The 16,938-nt window shown below is 43.0% G+C and overlaps 1 protein-coding gene across 1 annotated transcript in view; it reads right to left on the bottom strand.

The window, feature by feature from the left end:
* T265_02574 (hypothetical protein) overlaps positions 1-11,712 on the bottom strand; it is a gene marked incomplete at both ends in the record, with an annotated part of 40,416 nt that extends 28,704 nt beyond the window's left edge. Inside the window, 3 exons of the mRNA XM_009166853.1 lie at positions 4,150-4,346; positions 11,133-11,495; positions 11,539-11,712. Coding sequence (XP_009165117.1) covers positions 4,150-4,346; positions 11,133-11,495; positions 11,539-11,712 — 734 coding nt within the window. The remainder of the gene's footprint in view (positions 1-4,149; positions 4,347-11,132; positions 11,496-11,538) is intronic.
* Positions 11,713-16,938: the final 5,226 nt, after the last annotated feature.

The raw sequence follows: 16,938 nt of genomic DNA, 5'->3' as shown, positions 1-16,938 counted from the left end.
GAGGGTACCGAGGAGCTGTCGAGCACCTAATGGTGAGGTATACTGGGAAAGTGGGATGAATCATAAGCAGCAAAGAATACGTCAGCAAATGCGCTCAAATCAACGCAAAAAGCCGCTCGCAGGACTTCTAAACAGAAAAAAGACTGAGCAAAGAGCATAGGCCATTTAACCGCAAGTATAGGGAGCGTGGAGTTCGTGCAGACCAAGAATTCAGGCTGAGAATCGAATATACTCCACAACGGTTTGTGACAATGCATGAACCACAGGGTGGCATGACCATTATTCAGGGTGAGACCTCCAACTGTCGCATAGTTCTATGGCCATGTCAAACCTACCCATCCAAGGACGTCAAAACGATGATTTCATGTGCTGGAAAGAGGAATTGGTTTGGAGGTCCAAATAGGAACCTTAAAACAAATGACTTATTTGTGTAGATACACGTCATCAGCAAATTAATATTCCAAGGTTAGACTTCCAGGGTCCCAGAGGTGAATAATTACGTTATTATGCAATCTAAAAATAAGGTCGACTTATGGAACAACATTGAAAAGTAGCCAGGGGGTGACATCTGAGGGAAGGCAGACAGACTCCCAAGACCAAAAATAGCCACCGGGAAATAGAAGAGGCGGAGATATTATCCTACGACTGAGTCACAGGTGCTATCTGGCATTCACAAACACCTGAAAAAATTGGGTCCTATACGTACTGAGTACTTGCACAACGTCCGTCATGAGTGGACGTATTATAGTCCCACGTAGTTTGTTGCATATGACGGCAAGTGAAAATTTGTGAGTTTTTATTACTTTATCAATGCAGATATAGACTTATGAATGTTAACAGAGGGAAACAGGCCATTGCTAGTTTCTAATGCACCCATATAGTAAATTAGGAGATCGCTAAAAGCATACAATTGACACATCCATCCGTATTGCGAATGAAAAGGTCCTCTCGGAAGTGGCATTAGAGTGACACTTCTCCTAACCATAGAAACAGTTATAAGGGACAATTAGGGAAAAACTTCACTTTAAGTTAGCTTTGCACAAAATGGGCACACCAAACAGCGCACTGATCAGTGTACTGCTTAGGGACGAACAAGTGCACAGTGAGGATGGCTGTAAACGGTAAGGATAGAAAACGTCGGATCCGTCCAAGGAGGGAGAATGTACAGATAGGTGGTTACGCCTTTTATAATTTTAATCAAAGCGCGTTTTGCAACTGAAGATAACTTTGGGCTTGTATAAGTGGCTGCGTAGTTCAGACAAGAGATTCGCGGAAGCACACTGAGGGGACAGAGATTCTCACTAACTTGATACTAATGGACTTCAGGTTATTGAAGAAATCAAGGATGGGATTATCTATATCGAGAAGAGTCCAGTGTGTCATTCAGTATTCTCCAATACACCACCTTCTTGAATGAATACCACTGATTTGAGATGTTGTCCATATTGACTATGTGAATAGCCTCCAGACCAGTGGAAAAACCCGACCATGAAAGTGAAATGGTTATAGTGATAGGGTCGCTTTTCACTTGGTCAATCGATTACGGTCAATAAGAATTTCGGTATCTACCAACTCTTCCTGATAGAAACTGTAAGAGCTGTCTGCTGACCATAAGGTTGTAAGTTATCGTGACGTCGATGCTGCTATTTATTGCTCCAACCCTCAAACAAAAATGACCAAACTTCAGCAATAATTAATTGCATTCTTAGAAGTCATTAGAGTGACACAGAAAAGTCTTCATCGCTATTGTCGTAATCAAGTGAAACGGTAATAATACAGTGGAATAATAAATAATAAGTTCTTCTTCGATGCACTACATATAAAAGCCATCGCAACGTGCATAGAATCGACTGTCCACCTTATTGAGAGCATCTCTACCTCAGGGCGATCGATTTCCACATTCCGTATCAGCGGATAATATAATGTGGTATTACTGCTTAAACGGTGTGGCATAGAGTCCCACCCCAATGAGAAAGCACGCTCCAGAGATCGTTATACTGATAAAAGCGGCTTCATCACGTGGTCTGTGAACCGTGAGGCGAGCTAACCACACTGCCACATAATCGCTCGGCTGTAACACCTTTTCGGTGCCTATCTGTCATGCCACCCGAAGGAAGCACGAGGGCTGAGATAATGTTAAGTTGCCCGAGTCCAGACGGGAGTAGTCAAGATGATGAGTTCGGGTTCGAACCACGAGCCTTCAAGTATGTATGTTTTCCCCCTAACCACTGAGCTATTTGGAGCAAAATAGCAACAACACGGCCTTTCTGCTGGTGAGAACCTAAACGTTTGTGCAGCTTCAGGCATCCGGCTCAGTGAAAACACGCTTCAGGTTGCATACGATTCGAAAGCATTTATAGTCAAGTAGCCTACGTCAAGGGTTCAGCATGAAACATCGTGCTGTCGTGAGCTAGTGCACCGTCTTGGCAGCATATTGGCTGTAGATCAGGTGGCTACTGATCTGTGGCACTTAATAGTGAACTGAATGTGTGAACTGTGAAAGCCAGTTCTATATTCGGTCCTCCCGAGAAACGCAGCTGTACCAATCCCCACCCACACATAGGCAACTGAATTGCAGCTTATCAATCTGTGTTGTCTCCGATACTAGAAGGCGGCGAAGTCCTGATGGCGTGTTCGGATACCTGATCGACATCGCTTGATGTGCTTACGCAGAGTCGGACGTCGATAAAGTGGATAGACTGAATACCGAAAACCGAAGTACCAAAAAATGCGGCGTAATTAAATCAAGTGCAATATGGTACGCTAGCATGGCTATTGGTTATGCTACTCCAAACGAATGGTAAAAACTTGCATCCCGAAACAATTTGCCATTTGTCTGCTGAAAAATGGAATTCGAACTCGGAGGTGCCCAGACTTTTGCTTTTGAGATAGCTTCAGAGTAAGTTTGGAACATTGCAACCTCCGGATTAGATCACGGAAGAACTTACAACTCGCCGGAGTGATCTTAGGCACGTCTGTCCCCACAAGCTGAAGCAGGAAGTCTTGGTGCTACTAAACCAACGAGCCATTTGGAAGCAGCTCAAGCCTGCCAGTGCAGCCACTACCATCTGAAGTGATACACTGGGCGGAGGTGCACGCCTCAGTACGAGCGGCCATGTTGGTCAACAGAATACTGGAACCGTTAGCCCTGTTAAGTATGTTTGTGTCGCAGTAAAATCAGTACTTGTTCAACATTTTTTCGTCCTACGGACAACAACTACCAAATCAATGAAACATTGTCAGATCATATATTACCACCTGAAGGACGCACTTATAGGGGAAGGAGAATATTTCTACTAAAGAACGTGACGGATGACTTTGGTAATCCTGAGACGCGTACTGTTTGTTGAGGGCGAGAAGGCTCAGCGGCTAGGGCGTCAGTTTACTGACTGGGATACTAGTGGTTCGAACCTGAACTCGGCATCTCGACTTCTTCTGTCGAGGCTGATGAAACTAAACAGTATCCCATCCCTCGTGCTTCCTTCTGGTGGCACTGCAGCTAGGCACCGAAAGGGTGTTGCAGCTGAACAATTATTGTTCTTACTACTCGTCGTTGTGATATCAGACTTAGGCCAACAGAGGGCAGAAAATAAACCTATGCATGTCCGTTCGCCGGTCATACTCTTTCAAATGTAGGGCTGCATTAGAGGCTTACACGCAACACCAGATACAACTTCGTAAAAATAATCTGCGGTTATATAACCATCTGCAAGTTGCTGGTGGTTCATCTTTTAATGACCGGCAAATCCGACTGACAGGCCATCTATCCATGTATCCGGAGGTGACGACGTCGTCTGGCATTTCAGGCATATACGGGATCCTTTGTAGGTTCCTTCCAGACAAGTGGACACTCGCAATAAATGATAGTCTCAAGTCAAACTAATTCAATCATAAATTACCGATGCATTAAAAATCGAACTTTTGCAAACTAAATTATATTGTGATGGAACCAGAATACCAGACAATAATTATCGTCCCATCCTTGATGTTTTCGGTACAGACTTTCACCAACGGATTTTTATCAGCTATGCCTTCTACGCATTTCGAAGCGTTCAGATGTCTGTTTAACCCTTTTTCCGAACTGGAAAAATACCCATATCAGCTGTGCGGAAAAAAACTGCGATATTGATGAATCACGGACAAACCCACTTGATATCTATATCGGGAACTGGTAGATGATTTCGAACGAAGAACAGTTCGTTGGGTGTTATCGGATAATCGGGAATTAACACGGCTGGAGTCTCTGCGTTGCGCGGCTCTTTGGATATGGTGACAAGCGCAGGATGCCGCTCAGGATCATTGGCATAAGGACCACTTCTTTCTTCATGCTCAGTAAAGTTGGCTTCCTGTGCCGGAGGGATAGATATTCATGGAGAAGCCAGTCAACTGAGGACAAATAGACGTTAGTTATCTTACGAGACTATCCATACTACATGTTGCACCTTAAGCAGTGAGTAAAGAGGGAGATAACAAGGCTATTCAGGCGAATTACTTGCAAATAAATTCAAGTAAAGCATTGGGGTCACCTAAAAATTTCCATCAGCTCAGAGGTGGTGTAACTATACTCTCATAAGGATGAATCTCGGAGAAGTTAATATATGGTCAACCTCCGAGGGTGACCCCTTTTGAAGGGTATAGCAATCGTCATGTCTGCTTTTATTTCCCGGATACTAAGTTATTTATTTTGTTACACTGGAGTGGAACAAGAAGTGATATCAGTGTAAAAAATCACAGAATTCCAGCTGTTCTTCCCACCTGCACTTTGAAGGTTACCTTTCCATAGAGACCATGCTCTTCTTTTACCAATAAATTTCACTCTGAGGGAGTGAAAAAGACAAGGATAATCATTTATTTCTGACATCTCTTCCATAGTATCATCAAACGGTCGGGTTACCCCCAACTTCGATCGAATGCATCAGTTACACTTGGCTTCCAGCTCAGGTCGTTCAGCTAGCGAAAATCAGCATTTCAGAGCAAATATGACTAGTGAAGTTTAAATCAACTGGCTCAAAAAACTAACCAAAGAAAAGGTTGTGGAGAGCTTACGAATCCGTGGTGCATAAATAGAGTACCATGGTTATTTCTCACACTCACTCCTCATAAAAGTTCTTCCATGGTAAACATGAACTGGTTGGATCAAGCAAACTGGTGACTCAATTTTAAACGACCCTACAAAACAATGTCTTAAAAAATTGCAGGGCACAAGAAAAGTCTTATGCAAAGAAGCTTTTGGTGTGGAGCTCATTCGCCCACGTCTACGGAAGCTAATCCTTGAGCCATTACCAGTCTCGTTAAATTTAATAACGCTCCAGTCTAGCTGTGTGCCAGATAAATGGACGGGTTAGATTGAAAACAAGAAGGAAATATGCACTCCACAAATATGAAATGCGATTGGCAGTCTGACTTGGAAAGCACAAGAAATTAGGCAGTTAGCGCGCTGGAATTACTAGATACTTTGTTCCTGAATGCACTGCTTTGTTTGACAAACTTCAACAAAACAACAGGTTGGATTCTAAATCACTTGACTTCCATTCACTCACTAGGAGTCCTAAATGCTTCTAAACTTATAACACCTATCTTATATGAATGAAAAAACGTTAGTGCTCTTTGGTTCAAGGCAAGGCAAGGTTCAAGAAGACAATAATTTTAATAAAAAGCATTTTGGAAGGTCAGAACAGTGTACGCTCCTTGGATGAAGTAGCACAAAATAAAGGTCGCTTTAAAGGAGCTTGTCTCTATTCAGAGGTAAGGAAGTGGTAACTCTGGATAATACCAGCATGGAGATTCAATGCAAAGACCTATCGACAAAACCTACATCGGCTATAAACATACCATAAACAAACCTTCAAAACCTCAGCTGTGCAAAATATGTCATCGTTTGAATTTCACCCTAATCTGATCGATGAATAGCATCTGCGTGATTCTACATGCGAGATACTTTCGGGTTGTATTAACCTGACCGACTAGTGGCAAGGACGTTGTCGAATTTCCAGTTGAAATGGACGGTGACATCTAAGGTCACTTATGGATCTGAGTCACCAAGTAAACAACATGAGGTATTTGCGTTTGTACAGTTCACCATAAATGTACTGAAAGTTTGTATCCGTGCGCACCCGGAAAACCTATGCATTTGTGTTTTGACGATAAAGGATGAAAGGCTAGATCTATCATCATTATGTTAGGGGGAAACCACTTGATAGCAAGCTCTGCGCGTGACTTTCCAACCAGCAAAAACGATACACATTTCCCAGTGTGAAATGAAGGGGAGAGTTTTCTGTAGCTCGGAACATTTGGTAAACAATCAGTTAGTTTTTACTGCTACCTTGCTCCAGAAATTGAGTAAGGTGTTTCGGCTAAGTTGGCACTGATATAGTGAAGGCCTATATACCAAATAGATTCAACAAGACTTCAGACACTTCTTTCCATCGTTGAACGGTAATTTTGTTGTGAGACACTCAATGAGTTTAGGACAGATTTCTGAGTTTGGGAAATCATACCGTTTCCTTTCCCTAGTCCACGAACTCCCTGTGCGTTGCTGCATCAGAACTACCAGTTTTGATCATGCTGTCTAATTAGGGGTGAAGCTCGCACGCCATACGGATTTCGGTAAAAACGGATGACTAGCAATTATGGTCTCAAGTAATTTCACATAATAAAGTGGAAATTCTAGGCTCATTTCTGTAGATGGATGCAAATAAACCGACTGAAGTGAATTTGAAAGAATAAACTTCTGTGATAGCATTCGAACGGGTTGTGAATTGAGGTGACCATATCCAGTGAGTTGCGTCAGGGACTCTGATACCTGGTTATTTGTTGCCTGTCTATTGACTTCAGTGGAGTAGTGCCCTTAGAATGACGTCTGCAGTCACCCATCGATTTTGTTACCATAACGGATTGCGGAACGTATGACTGAAATTTCCGTATTTTGAGTAAGCTCTGTATTTACCCGCCCACTGCAGACGCACGGATTGAGTAGTAACCAATGGCAGTGTTTCGAGTGTTGAATGCTGGATAACGGGGTGAGGGTACTTTTCTGGAAGCTAAGTGGCGCCACTGGACAAGAGTTTTATTTGGTTCTAGTGCATGTGGTTGCTGATCTGTTCGCCGAGCTTGGCAATTTGCCTGCAGACATTTTGTCACCAATCGTAGAGACGTCATACCAACCGATACCAGTTTTACCCTATGACTCCGTGAAAGAGTACCTCGCCTACGCCTGTCTGGTCAGTTCAACGAAACTGAGCAACTCCCCTGGCGAAATGAAGCCATTCAAAAGGCACCTGACGAGGTTGGACGGAATGTATCTATACTACTATTGGACGACTTAGGTTACTGGATAGGACCAGGCTCGAGCCTAGTCACCGGAACACAAAATCAAGCCCTTCGAATGCCGAAAAAACATCGTAAGCACATCATTTGATGGCACCATTACTGTCCTAATAAGATAAAGTGCTAAGAACGAAAACATTCTTAACTTGACCGTAATATGATATGACAAAGCTTATCACAGCAGAAAAGTGCGCCTGTCCAGCTAAAAGCGCTAAAATTGTTTCAAAGTACTGATAAGAGAATTAATCCCGCTGGTAAAAGTGGTTGCCGAAGATAATCCAGTTGATCACTTTTATATAACTAGCCTGTTAATGATAAAACGTTATAAAAATGTGAACGGATTTCGATATATTAAATAGGGTGAAATTATCATACAGGTTCAAAACAATGTGTACATGTATATATCCTGTCTTTAATGACTCATTTTGAGCAGCAATTTCTGCGGACCGAAGTCTGATAACTCAGCCACAGATGTCCATCAGCTCTCGTACTCATTGGGATTACCCTTTCGGTTGTGGTGAATTGTCTCACAACAGTCGTACGTTCAGTTACACTAAGACTGGTGAGCTAGTTCCCTATGGTGATTTTGCTGGGAAGACTTATCATTAGCAATACTATATACTCTGACAAATAAAAACAGTCCCGTTTCTCTTCTTCACAAGCAATGAGTTAGGGGGCATACCTCTTCGGATTATGGGTTGTGTATCATCCAGAACCTATACCAAATTTACCCGGTTTATTCGGCTTAAAGGGGAACTAAGAGCGCGACTTCAAGAACGTGAGTTGCTCCTCAGCATACAAACGAAAGGCAGCTCGGCACTCAGTCGTAAAAACTGGGACACCACAAGAACAGGCATAAAAGGACCTGTCGACTTGCGGAGTAAACACGAATTCGTAAAATTGATTCTGAGAGGAGTTTGATCTAGAAAAATCGATTTCTCGGAATCACTCTGTGAAATCTATATGAGCCAAACCGTCACTCATAAAAAATGAGCGATGACGCTTCCTGTAAAACCCTTGTGCATACCATAGTTCGATGAATTCTATGACCGCCATCAATTCATCTGCTGTCAGTTGCAAGGCATCCGTAGAAATGTTTTGCGTAAATATATGTGCATATGTGTAAAAACAGTCATCGGTGTGCAAATCAAATATCTCCAACGGAATGCATATCCTATTGACATGTTTTTTTTCAACCCAAGACGAATTCCAGAAACAACCCCATACCCTACTCGAACAGTGGTGCACTTGGCTTTCCTTCACTGAGGCACCAGCTAAAAAATTACGGGTTCTCACACCTCCTGAGTATACGTCAAGCCATACGCCGATCCGACAAAGACTGAGGCACATCTGCGTTCTCAACTATCACAACCTTCAACGTGAATTGCTAGCACATGCAAATGCCTTCAGACCAAACGCCTTCTTCACATCTGATCTCAAAACTTATCCTCGATGCCTAATCACGGTGCGTCAAGAGTATGCTTGAGTTGATTAACCTCCTGGTTGACTGATAGGCTCATCTTCTTAAATTTTCAGATGAACGCAATAAAAGTGAGGTGAAGCTTATCGCGCGCTGGGTCCGTTTGTAGGATCAGGTTGTAATCAGGTGTCGGCATTCAGTTCATCGTTCGGTAGCCTCTGTATCATGTCCCCGGGAGCACATTTAGAAAGTGTATATTGGAGCTGACCCACGCAACTCACAAACTGTTACACCGATTGGGATAAAACTCCGAGCACATGTATAAAGCTAGGTCTTCGAAAAAGTCTCAAAAACGTAGATACCCAACTTTAGGCAGAAAAAGCTACAAATGTCTAAAAAAACGCCATGCACCCGGGAATAGTTCGAGTTTTTCGTTCAGGATTGTCACCATCCTAGGATATCTTGACAAGCGGCGATAAGTGAGGATTTGTTTGTAGGGAAAATACACTTGGAAGGTAACCATTGGCGCCGGATGACGATGGCCATAAATGATCAAAAGTTGTTTGCGCCAGCACAATCGTATTCAATCAAAGTGTGATCCAAATCCACATGACATGACCTCGACTTTCGGTTGACCGTGCTTGCACAACCAAATACAGCCAAATACCAACTGACAGTACACCCGACCTCAGATACACTACTTTCGGTTCCATCGGGAAACTCCGATCAATCACTGTAGAATATACTTTCCATCTACGCATTTAAACGCAATCCACTAACGCGCGTCGAAATATTCCACGGAAAATGAAGTGAAAGAAATGGGCTTCCACGCTCCAATCCCACTACTTCCTCAGTTTTGTTAAGCACAAAAATTGCATAGCATTCCTGTCCTGGGACTGACCGAAAATCAGTTCAATTTCGCGAGACAGAAGAGGAGCAGTCCACAGTGCAGTGCTGAGTTATTTCTTTGCAATGAACTTTTACCACTCAACAAATAATTGTTGAGCACCAAAATACATGCCTTAACCAGCCATAACCATCCTCATCCCGTTAACAAAATAAAGGAAAGAAGACTTTTTGCTTTTCAAGTCACATTTAAATTGACGAAAATGCATGATCCACAGAACTCTCCGTTACTGTCTTGCTTACTTTTAATAGAGGAATGATATTTGAAATACCAATAATAAGATGCTTTGGAGTGGTATCCCCTACAAAGTGGTCTTCATAATAAAGTCGTGCCCATTCCTTGGGACGAGCCACTACATTTGCTGAGCATGTGTAGAGTGGCCCTACAGCATCAAATCTGCCGTGACGAAAGAAATTGCTGAACAAACGGAAGCATAAAAACGCAGAAGAAAAAGGGAGCGAAGGCTCACTTTGAAAGTAAAAGTGTTCCTTTACAAAAATCCTACCCCAAGTGCTGTCTTTGTAGAAAGCAAGCACACTTGTCCCTTGTCATTTCAAGTGGCAGACTTGGTACCCGGTTATTCTATTCTAATAGCAAGGAAAGGCTGTACGCATTCCTGTGTTCCGCCCCATAACGACCCGTAGTCGAAATCTGATGCGACACATTAACGCCCGTAAATGTGGTGTAGGTAACCGTGATAACCAAAAGGCAATGGAAGAAATTACTCGATAAAATCAATAGCTAAACAGTGGTGTTCTAACATTTACTAATGTAGCATTGTTTAAGATTATCGAGGAACTGGAACGCCAAGAGCAACAAACCGCTGACATCACAAAGCTGATGAACAGTTTAGTTCTTAAGGTAGCAAAGCTGCCTTTCTAAATTGGGATGGTTTTCGTTTTTCGAAAAAAAAACGAACGTATCCGCCCATCAGGGAAAGAAGACCTAGAATAAAGGATAACAAATTTCACAGGAACAGTGGACAGGTGCTTCCATGGGGAAAAGTTTCATATACGTTCTTGTGATTGTGTGATGAACTACGTCTTTGCTTAAACTGTTTTGATTTTCGTCCCACTCCGTCGACAACTGAGTTCGTTTGCCCATTTTTCAAACACCATTAGAGAGTTGGCGCACGTTGATTGTATATATGTTTGAAATTTTCACCGTTAGTCTGACCATCATTCCACTCTGATACATTAAGAAATGGTTTCTAACAGGTTGGCCTGGAACCGTAGCCCTTATAATGATAAAATTGGTACCTGTCAGATCCTTTCGAGATAACTTTGCAGATATCACGGACACTACCATACTGATCTAGGCTGTGACGGCAATTCGAAAAAACAGATTACGTTTAATGTTGATCAAGGTTACTGAGGCGGGGTCAAAAAATGCTACCATTCCACATCCTAGCACAGAACATAACTGACTTGATCAGCAAGTTAGATACAAACTCCTACGAAACTAGGTAGAGTGACTAACCGATTCCGGGAGATCTCCGATATAGTACTCTCTGAGGATGTCTATAACGTGTTTTTCGTGATGAAAAGCGTACAATCTCCAATACGGCGCGACATCTGACCCTGCGGCCAATAGTATTTTGTCCCCACCAGGATGTTTTTCAACAAAATTAGTAACATCGTATACTTTTCCTTGAAATATGACCCAAATTCCTCCGTCTGCCACCGACTTGTGTTTCTGCACTTCAGAAAGGTGGATAATCCTTTGCCCGTTTTCGACGACGTCCGTTTTCTCGTTCTTCCGTTCTTCTGAATCTTCGTCACGTTTCCGGAAGGCGAAAAACGCAGACAAAGTGCCAACTGAAAAAGCTGTCAGGAAATCAAACTTTGAAACCAGGTGAAAAGTGGTAACGCAATAATTAACTCACTTTGTTAGACCACTTCCGGTTCTCATTATTAGCCGAGTGATGAGTAAATCCAATGATTGTATTTGGAGTATAACAAGCCTGACCAGAGGTCGGTAAACGTTTAGTGGGAAGGGTTTTGGCAACAAGCGTGGATCGGGACACGAAACCCACAGTGCTACACAACTTCGGCAACATAGTGAAGAAAATCGCTCACACTACAAAGATGATGAATAAACTGATGTAAAATTCATAATATGAAGGATTATCCAAGCACGCTCAATAAAGTTGACAGTCCAGATGTGTACGAGGCTGGTTAACGGAAAATCAGAACGCGCCCTGATGGTGTTTTCTGGCCGGACGAGAATTTATATGCCGGTGTAGTCTGATAAAAAGAACGGAAACTAAAAACAATGAAATTCAGGTAAACACGTGTCTACTGGTAAATATCTCTGAAATAATAACTGAAACTTCACATTCACTTCATAGAGATAAGTTTGATAAGCTTGTAAAACATTCGCGAAGGCCACCGTATTATTGTCCTCTAGCCAATCAAACTCTCATGGTGTGTTCTCCCAATGGGTGGTTTTCAGACATCCGCACAAAAAATGTCAAACGAGTGTAGGCCACTCGATCAAAATGGTTCATCTAGAATACTCAGAGGGTTGCTGCACCCGTCATCCAGATGTTCATATTGAGCAGAACGAGGTGGCGCACAACCCGATTATCACCACTTTAATTAGCCACGCCATCGGTACTTGGGACCGTAGAGAAGTGTAGTCTTGACATACTCACTTGCGGAAAGGTACTAAAAAGATTGTGGTGAATGTAGGCAGTAAGTTTTACTCTTAAGTTTTTCGGTGACAAATTGTGCACCGGGGTACTCTGAATAAAACTAACACGGGTTTGGAAAGCTGATGGAAGGACGGCTCGTTGAAGTCAATACGACTGATCTTGCCGATCAATGTGACCACCGTTTTCTTCAAAGTCACGGTGACTGTTGCAACTCATATGAATCGAGTTGGTGGCACATTCCTCTCTCCGTTAGTCAAAAATGTACTGACGGCAGTTGATGAATGCACATTACCGCCCATCATACACTGTTGAACACAGTCATCAAATCACATTCTTTTTTGCGATCCTGCTAACTCTTTGAACCGGTATTTCAACATATGGTTGAGCCGTCCAAACAGCTTTTCCTTGAGTGTCCGGTACTGGATCTCAATTTACAACGCCCTCAATATGTTTATCCTAAGAGACAGCAATACGAATGTTGGCACTTATGCTTCATCACCTTACCCGATTTACGGATACCCAGGAGTTGACAAAGCCCGTGTGTAAGTATACATTCAAAGATAGAACCTTGATATGTGTAAAGTTATCCTGAGAAATCCAAAAATTAAGCACTGTCTAGGGTGCTGCTGGATAGCAATGCGCAGAAGTGCTATTGCTCATACTATATGGTGTTCTGGTTATTATGGGCAGTAATGATATCGCATTCAACGATGTCCACATTTTGGCATCTAATTGGATGGGTCGAGGTGTTCACGTTGCGGATTTTTAACCTGTGCTAAAAGGTTATATCTAGTGCACATGTCTCGAATATCCCTCCGTTAAGGAAACCACCTATACCTACGCGTCACCGCCTTGAGTCTATTCAGGTCAGCGCGTCCAACACCAGCATGTCTCTTTCCAATTTACTGAATAACCACGCTATTACAGCGATGCTCAGGTGGTTAGGCAGGTGCCCGTGAAGTATGTAGTTTTCGCCATAGCGATCTAGCTACCTCAGCCCGTCTTCCATGAGATTGCCTAATTTTTATCCTCCCTGACATGTGCATTGAGATCATAATCGCGGGTGCCTATCTAGATGTCTGAAACTGACACAGGAAATTGCCGTCACACTTTAGACCAATAGTCAGCACGCAGTATTCATCGACGTTGTAGTGTCTGTCGCATTCAAAATCGTACCACTGCGCAAACTCATGCGATCTGGCGAGCTGACCTTCTGCGCCCCTGAAGGTCCTTGACATTCATCAGCCTAGTTGATGTAGGAAATTACGTTCAACGAAAATTTCTGACTAGACAAAAGTAATAAAACTTGCTTGCATGTGACACGATATTTCAATTCGTTCTTATCCAAACATAAGTTTCCATGAGCCGAACCACTAAACAACCATGGAGGAAGAAGACTCTAGTTTATGGTGAAAAAGAAATCATCATCATCATCATCATTGTCGGCTGTAATAACCGCGTACTCGTCGTACAGTGGTTGTAGCTGCCGCAGTTTCGTTCACCGATGTTTTGGGGGGGATAGATACAGTGGGCTGTCAAGTGGGGGGGTTGGAAAAGGAGCTATGCATTGAAGGCAACAGCTTGGATGCACGAGCGCCATTGAGGGCGCGACTGGGCCATATCTGACAATGTCTCTAGCCATTGTGGTGAAAAGGAAAAGAAGTTATTGTATAAAGTCTTATGTTTCCATTGAAAATGCTGAGCAGTGAGGTGCCTAAACCATCCAAAACAACTGAACTAAGCACATCTAAGCATAAAGTCGCAGTAAGGAGTCATCAGTGAGGTTGACTCAATGTCCCTTTTGAACCTCACCCAACACAATCCATCATTCAAAGCAGATATTAATACAGATGGGAAGTGGAATCAATATCCCTAGCGGGATCTTTTTCGTGTCTTGTCCTATAATTGGTCCAAACACACGCAAGGCGAATCAGGTGGAGTCCATCAAGGAAGGCGTGGAGATTCTGCAGCATTCAACTTAATAATAGTGGCTTCCATTTCGCGCTTCCACATCATGGCATGTTATCCTTGAACCTTTTGCAGCAAGGATTCCGAGCAGAAAAATGCTCTTTGGTAGACGATGATCCGGTGTAACTGCCACATGCTCCAGTTACCATAACCTTATAAACCTTTATGTTTTACTCGACCTAATCCGGCTCATTATGTAGTACTCGTCTACGAACTGTCTCATTACGTGCATAGTGCGGGTAGTTCAGACCAGTTGTAATATGGAGATGCCGCTGATCAAGCTTCTGGGTGCATTTGTGTTCCACAGATCCCAGGGGCCAAATTTCATAGCCACAGAGTAGAATTCTTCTCAAAGTCGTATTAGGGGCATGACCCTTCAGCCACTGTGATATTTATTTCTGACCACTAAAGTGAGGCGAACTCCCAAGTTGCCTTGTTCATGCGTGCACTGACTTTGTGGGTAACAGCGCAGTCAAGAAGCTGGTTCTTTTTATTTATTAAATTTCCACTGTCGAGCTGCATGGCCTCGTAACACCTTCTTCTGGTCCATTTTTACGCATAAGATGAAGCTTCCGAGCATTTTTAACCGTGCTAACGTCTTTCTTTCCAGAATCTTCTGCTTCCGCCAGCTTTCTAAATCAACATGCGAATTATGCTTGTGCTAAAGTCTAGCGGTTTTTCTGACTGTTAGGGCTTTTGAAGGATATATCTCAAAGCGGACATCAATGACTGGTCTGAAATAGAGCGCTTACTTGATGAACCTTTGGAAACACCACAAATCGAGTATCTTGTGATATAAATCGCGTGCTAACATCGTCCCAGTGTCACAGCACAGACTAATTAGGTCTCCCAAAGAGAATAAGCAAAAATTTGCACATGGGAAACTGGTGTGGATTTACGCCAGTGGACCACAGTGGTCAAAACGTGAGAACAAGTGGTAGACAGTGTGGGAGATTTTGGAATTTCTATTAGAAATTTCCTTTTCTAACAGGAAAATCCCTAAATCTTCCAACACTATCAGCTACAAATAGCCATGAGGAAGAACAAATTCACATGATAAGTGAAACTCCCATCTGGGAATTCATCACTCGATAAGTCAGTCACATATGACCATGTGATGTGGATCTCGCAGTTGAAAGATGAGCCAAGCTATATCCCATCTAAATTCTGTTTCACCACACTGCTGGTCAGCGGTTTGTGGCCGAACCATTAAACATTCAACCTAATGGCCGGGAAATCATGAGCCCAAAACTTTCTGAAATTTCCTGAGATGTGCATTCCGATTATTAATCGTCGTGGTTGTATGTAGGCTAAGATGCTGTCAGGGTGCCCAAACCTAGAGAGCAGGATGCTAAAAGCTCCCGAAAAAAGCTTCTAGCCTAAAGGCCAGGTGGCTGTTATTGGACTATCAGAGTAGCGCTACCTCTGTAGAGAGTGTCACTACACACATCCAGGGCCTCAACCTGGATAACCAGGAAACCATGTGGGTCTGTCTCTCCACGAAACAACCCAGTACGAGAGACTGTGAATGCTGCATGGACAACATGAATCACATGGATCACTGGGTTAATGAAGTGCACAAACCTTCACACTAAGCTGAGGTTGTCTCTTCGTGAATGACACATAGAGAACATTGCTAGCTTTGAAGACGACGGTTTAATATGCATCGCGCAGAACCCACCACTGTCGACAATGGTGCTGAACATTTTCCACGACTAGTGTACCTGGTGAGAAAAACACCAATTCTCTAAGTGCCTCGCTGCAAATTTGTGTGCGCTATCTAGCGCAAACAACGCTTTCGAGACACTTGTGGTCACAAGGTTAACGACGCATCAAATTTCCGTCCGCAGACACCAAGCCTCACAGCCAAACTGAGCAAATCGTACTGCAGGCTAGTATATGCAAGTCCTAAGACCCACTGATTTGCCCTCCCAACGCCAATCATAAAGTGATTCAGGCCTCTGAGATTCATGCACTGCAGTGCATGTCTGATAAAATCCGATTTCATCATGTATTTAGATCTAGCCCAACACAATTGCCAAGCTTTTCAGTGCTCTTAACCGATTTGCGACTGCCTGCTTCAAAACATGGTGGTGCGTCCTGGAAGATAAAATCGTAGGGATTTGTGCGTTGTTTTCATCTCCAAAGAGTTTCTCTTACAAAATACTTCTGAAATTACTTAGATGTATGAAGCGGGATGCGCTCATTAATATCCGGGTTTTCCATGTAGAACAGACATGGTTGGAAGAGCTGACCGGCCGAGGGAACCTGCCTCCTTGAAATCGGGGGACAAAGTTATGAGTTTTGCTTACGAAAAATAACTTCGCCCAGAAACAACGCACCCATATCTACTTAAGTTTTCAAAAATCACATTTACCAGGTCCGATTTAGCATTTGCTGCTTCTGAACAACATGTTACATGTCACAGATTTGTTATACGTTCACAAGTTGTACATCGTCGGACGATCGAATCATCAGTTACGACGCCGCAATGATGAGTCAAGTATGTTACGTCAAAGTGGTTGTCAGAGCATTCGCTAGCGTGAAAGGCGAATTCCTCTTTCCGAAGTTCTCTTTCAGAATTAATTCTGACACATCATTTACCTTGCATCAAGTTTAAGGTACCGCAAACCAACTAGGATATCAATTGTGTCGTTAGCC

Source organism: Opisthorchis viverrini, assembly GCF_000715545.1.
Source record: "Opisthorchis viverrini unplaced genomic scaffold opera_v5_31, whole genome shotgun sequence".
In the NCBI taxonomy this organism is placed as follows: Eukaryota; Metazoa; Platyhelminthes; class Trematoda; order Opisthorchiida; family Opisthorchiidae; genus Opisthorchis; species Opisthorchis viverrini.
Note: the sequence above shows the minus strand (reverse complement) of the source record. Positions and strands in the feature narration are given on the sequence as shown.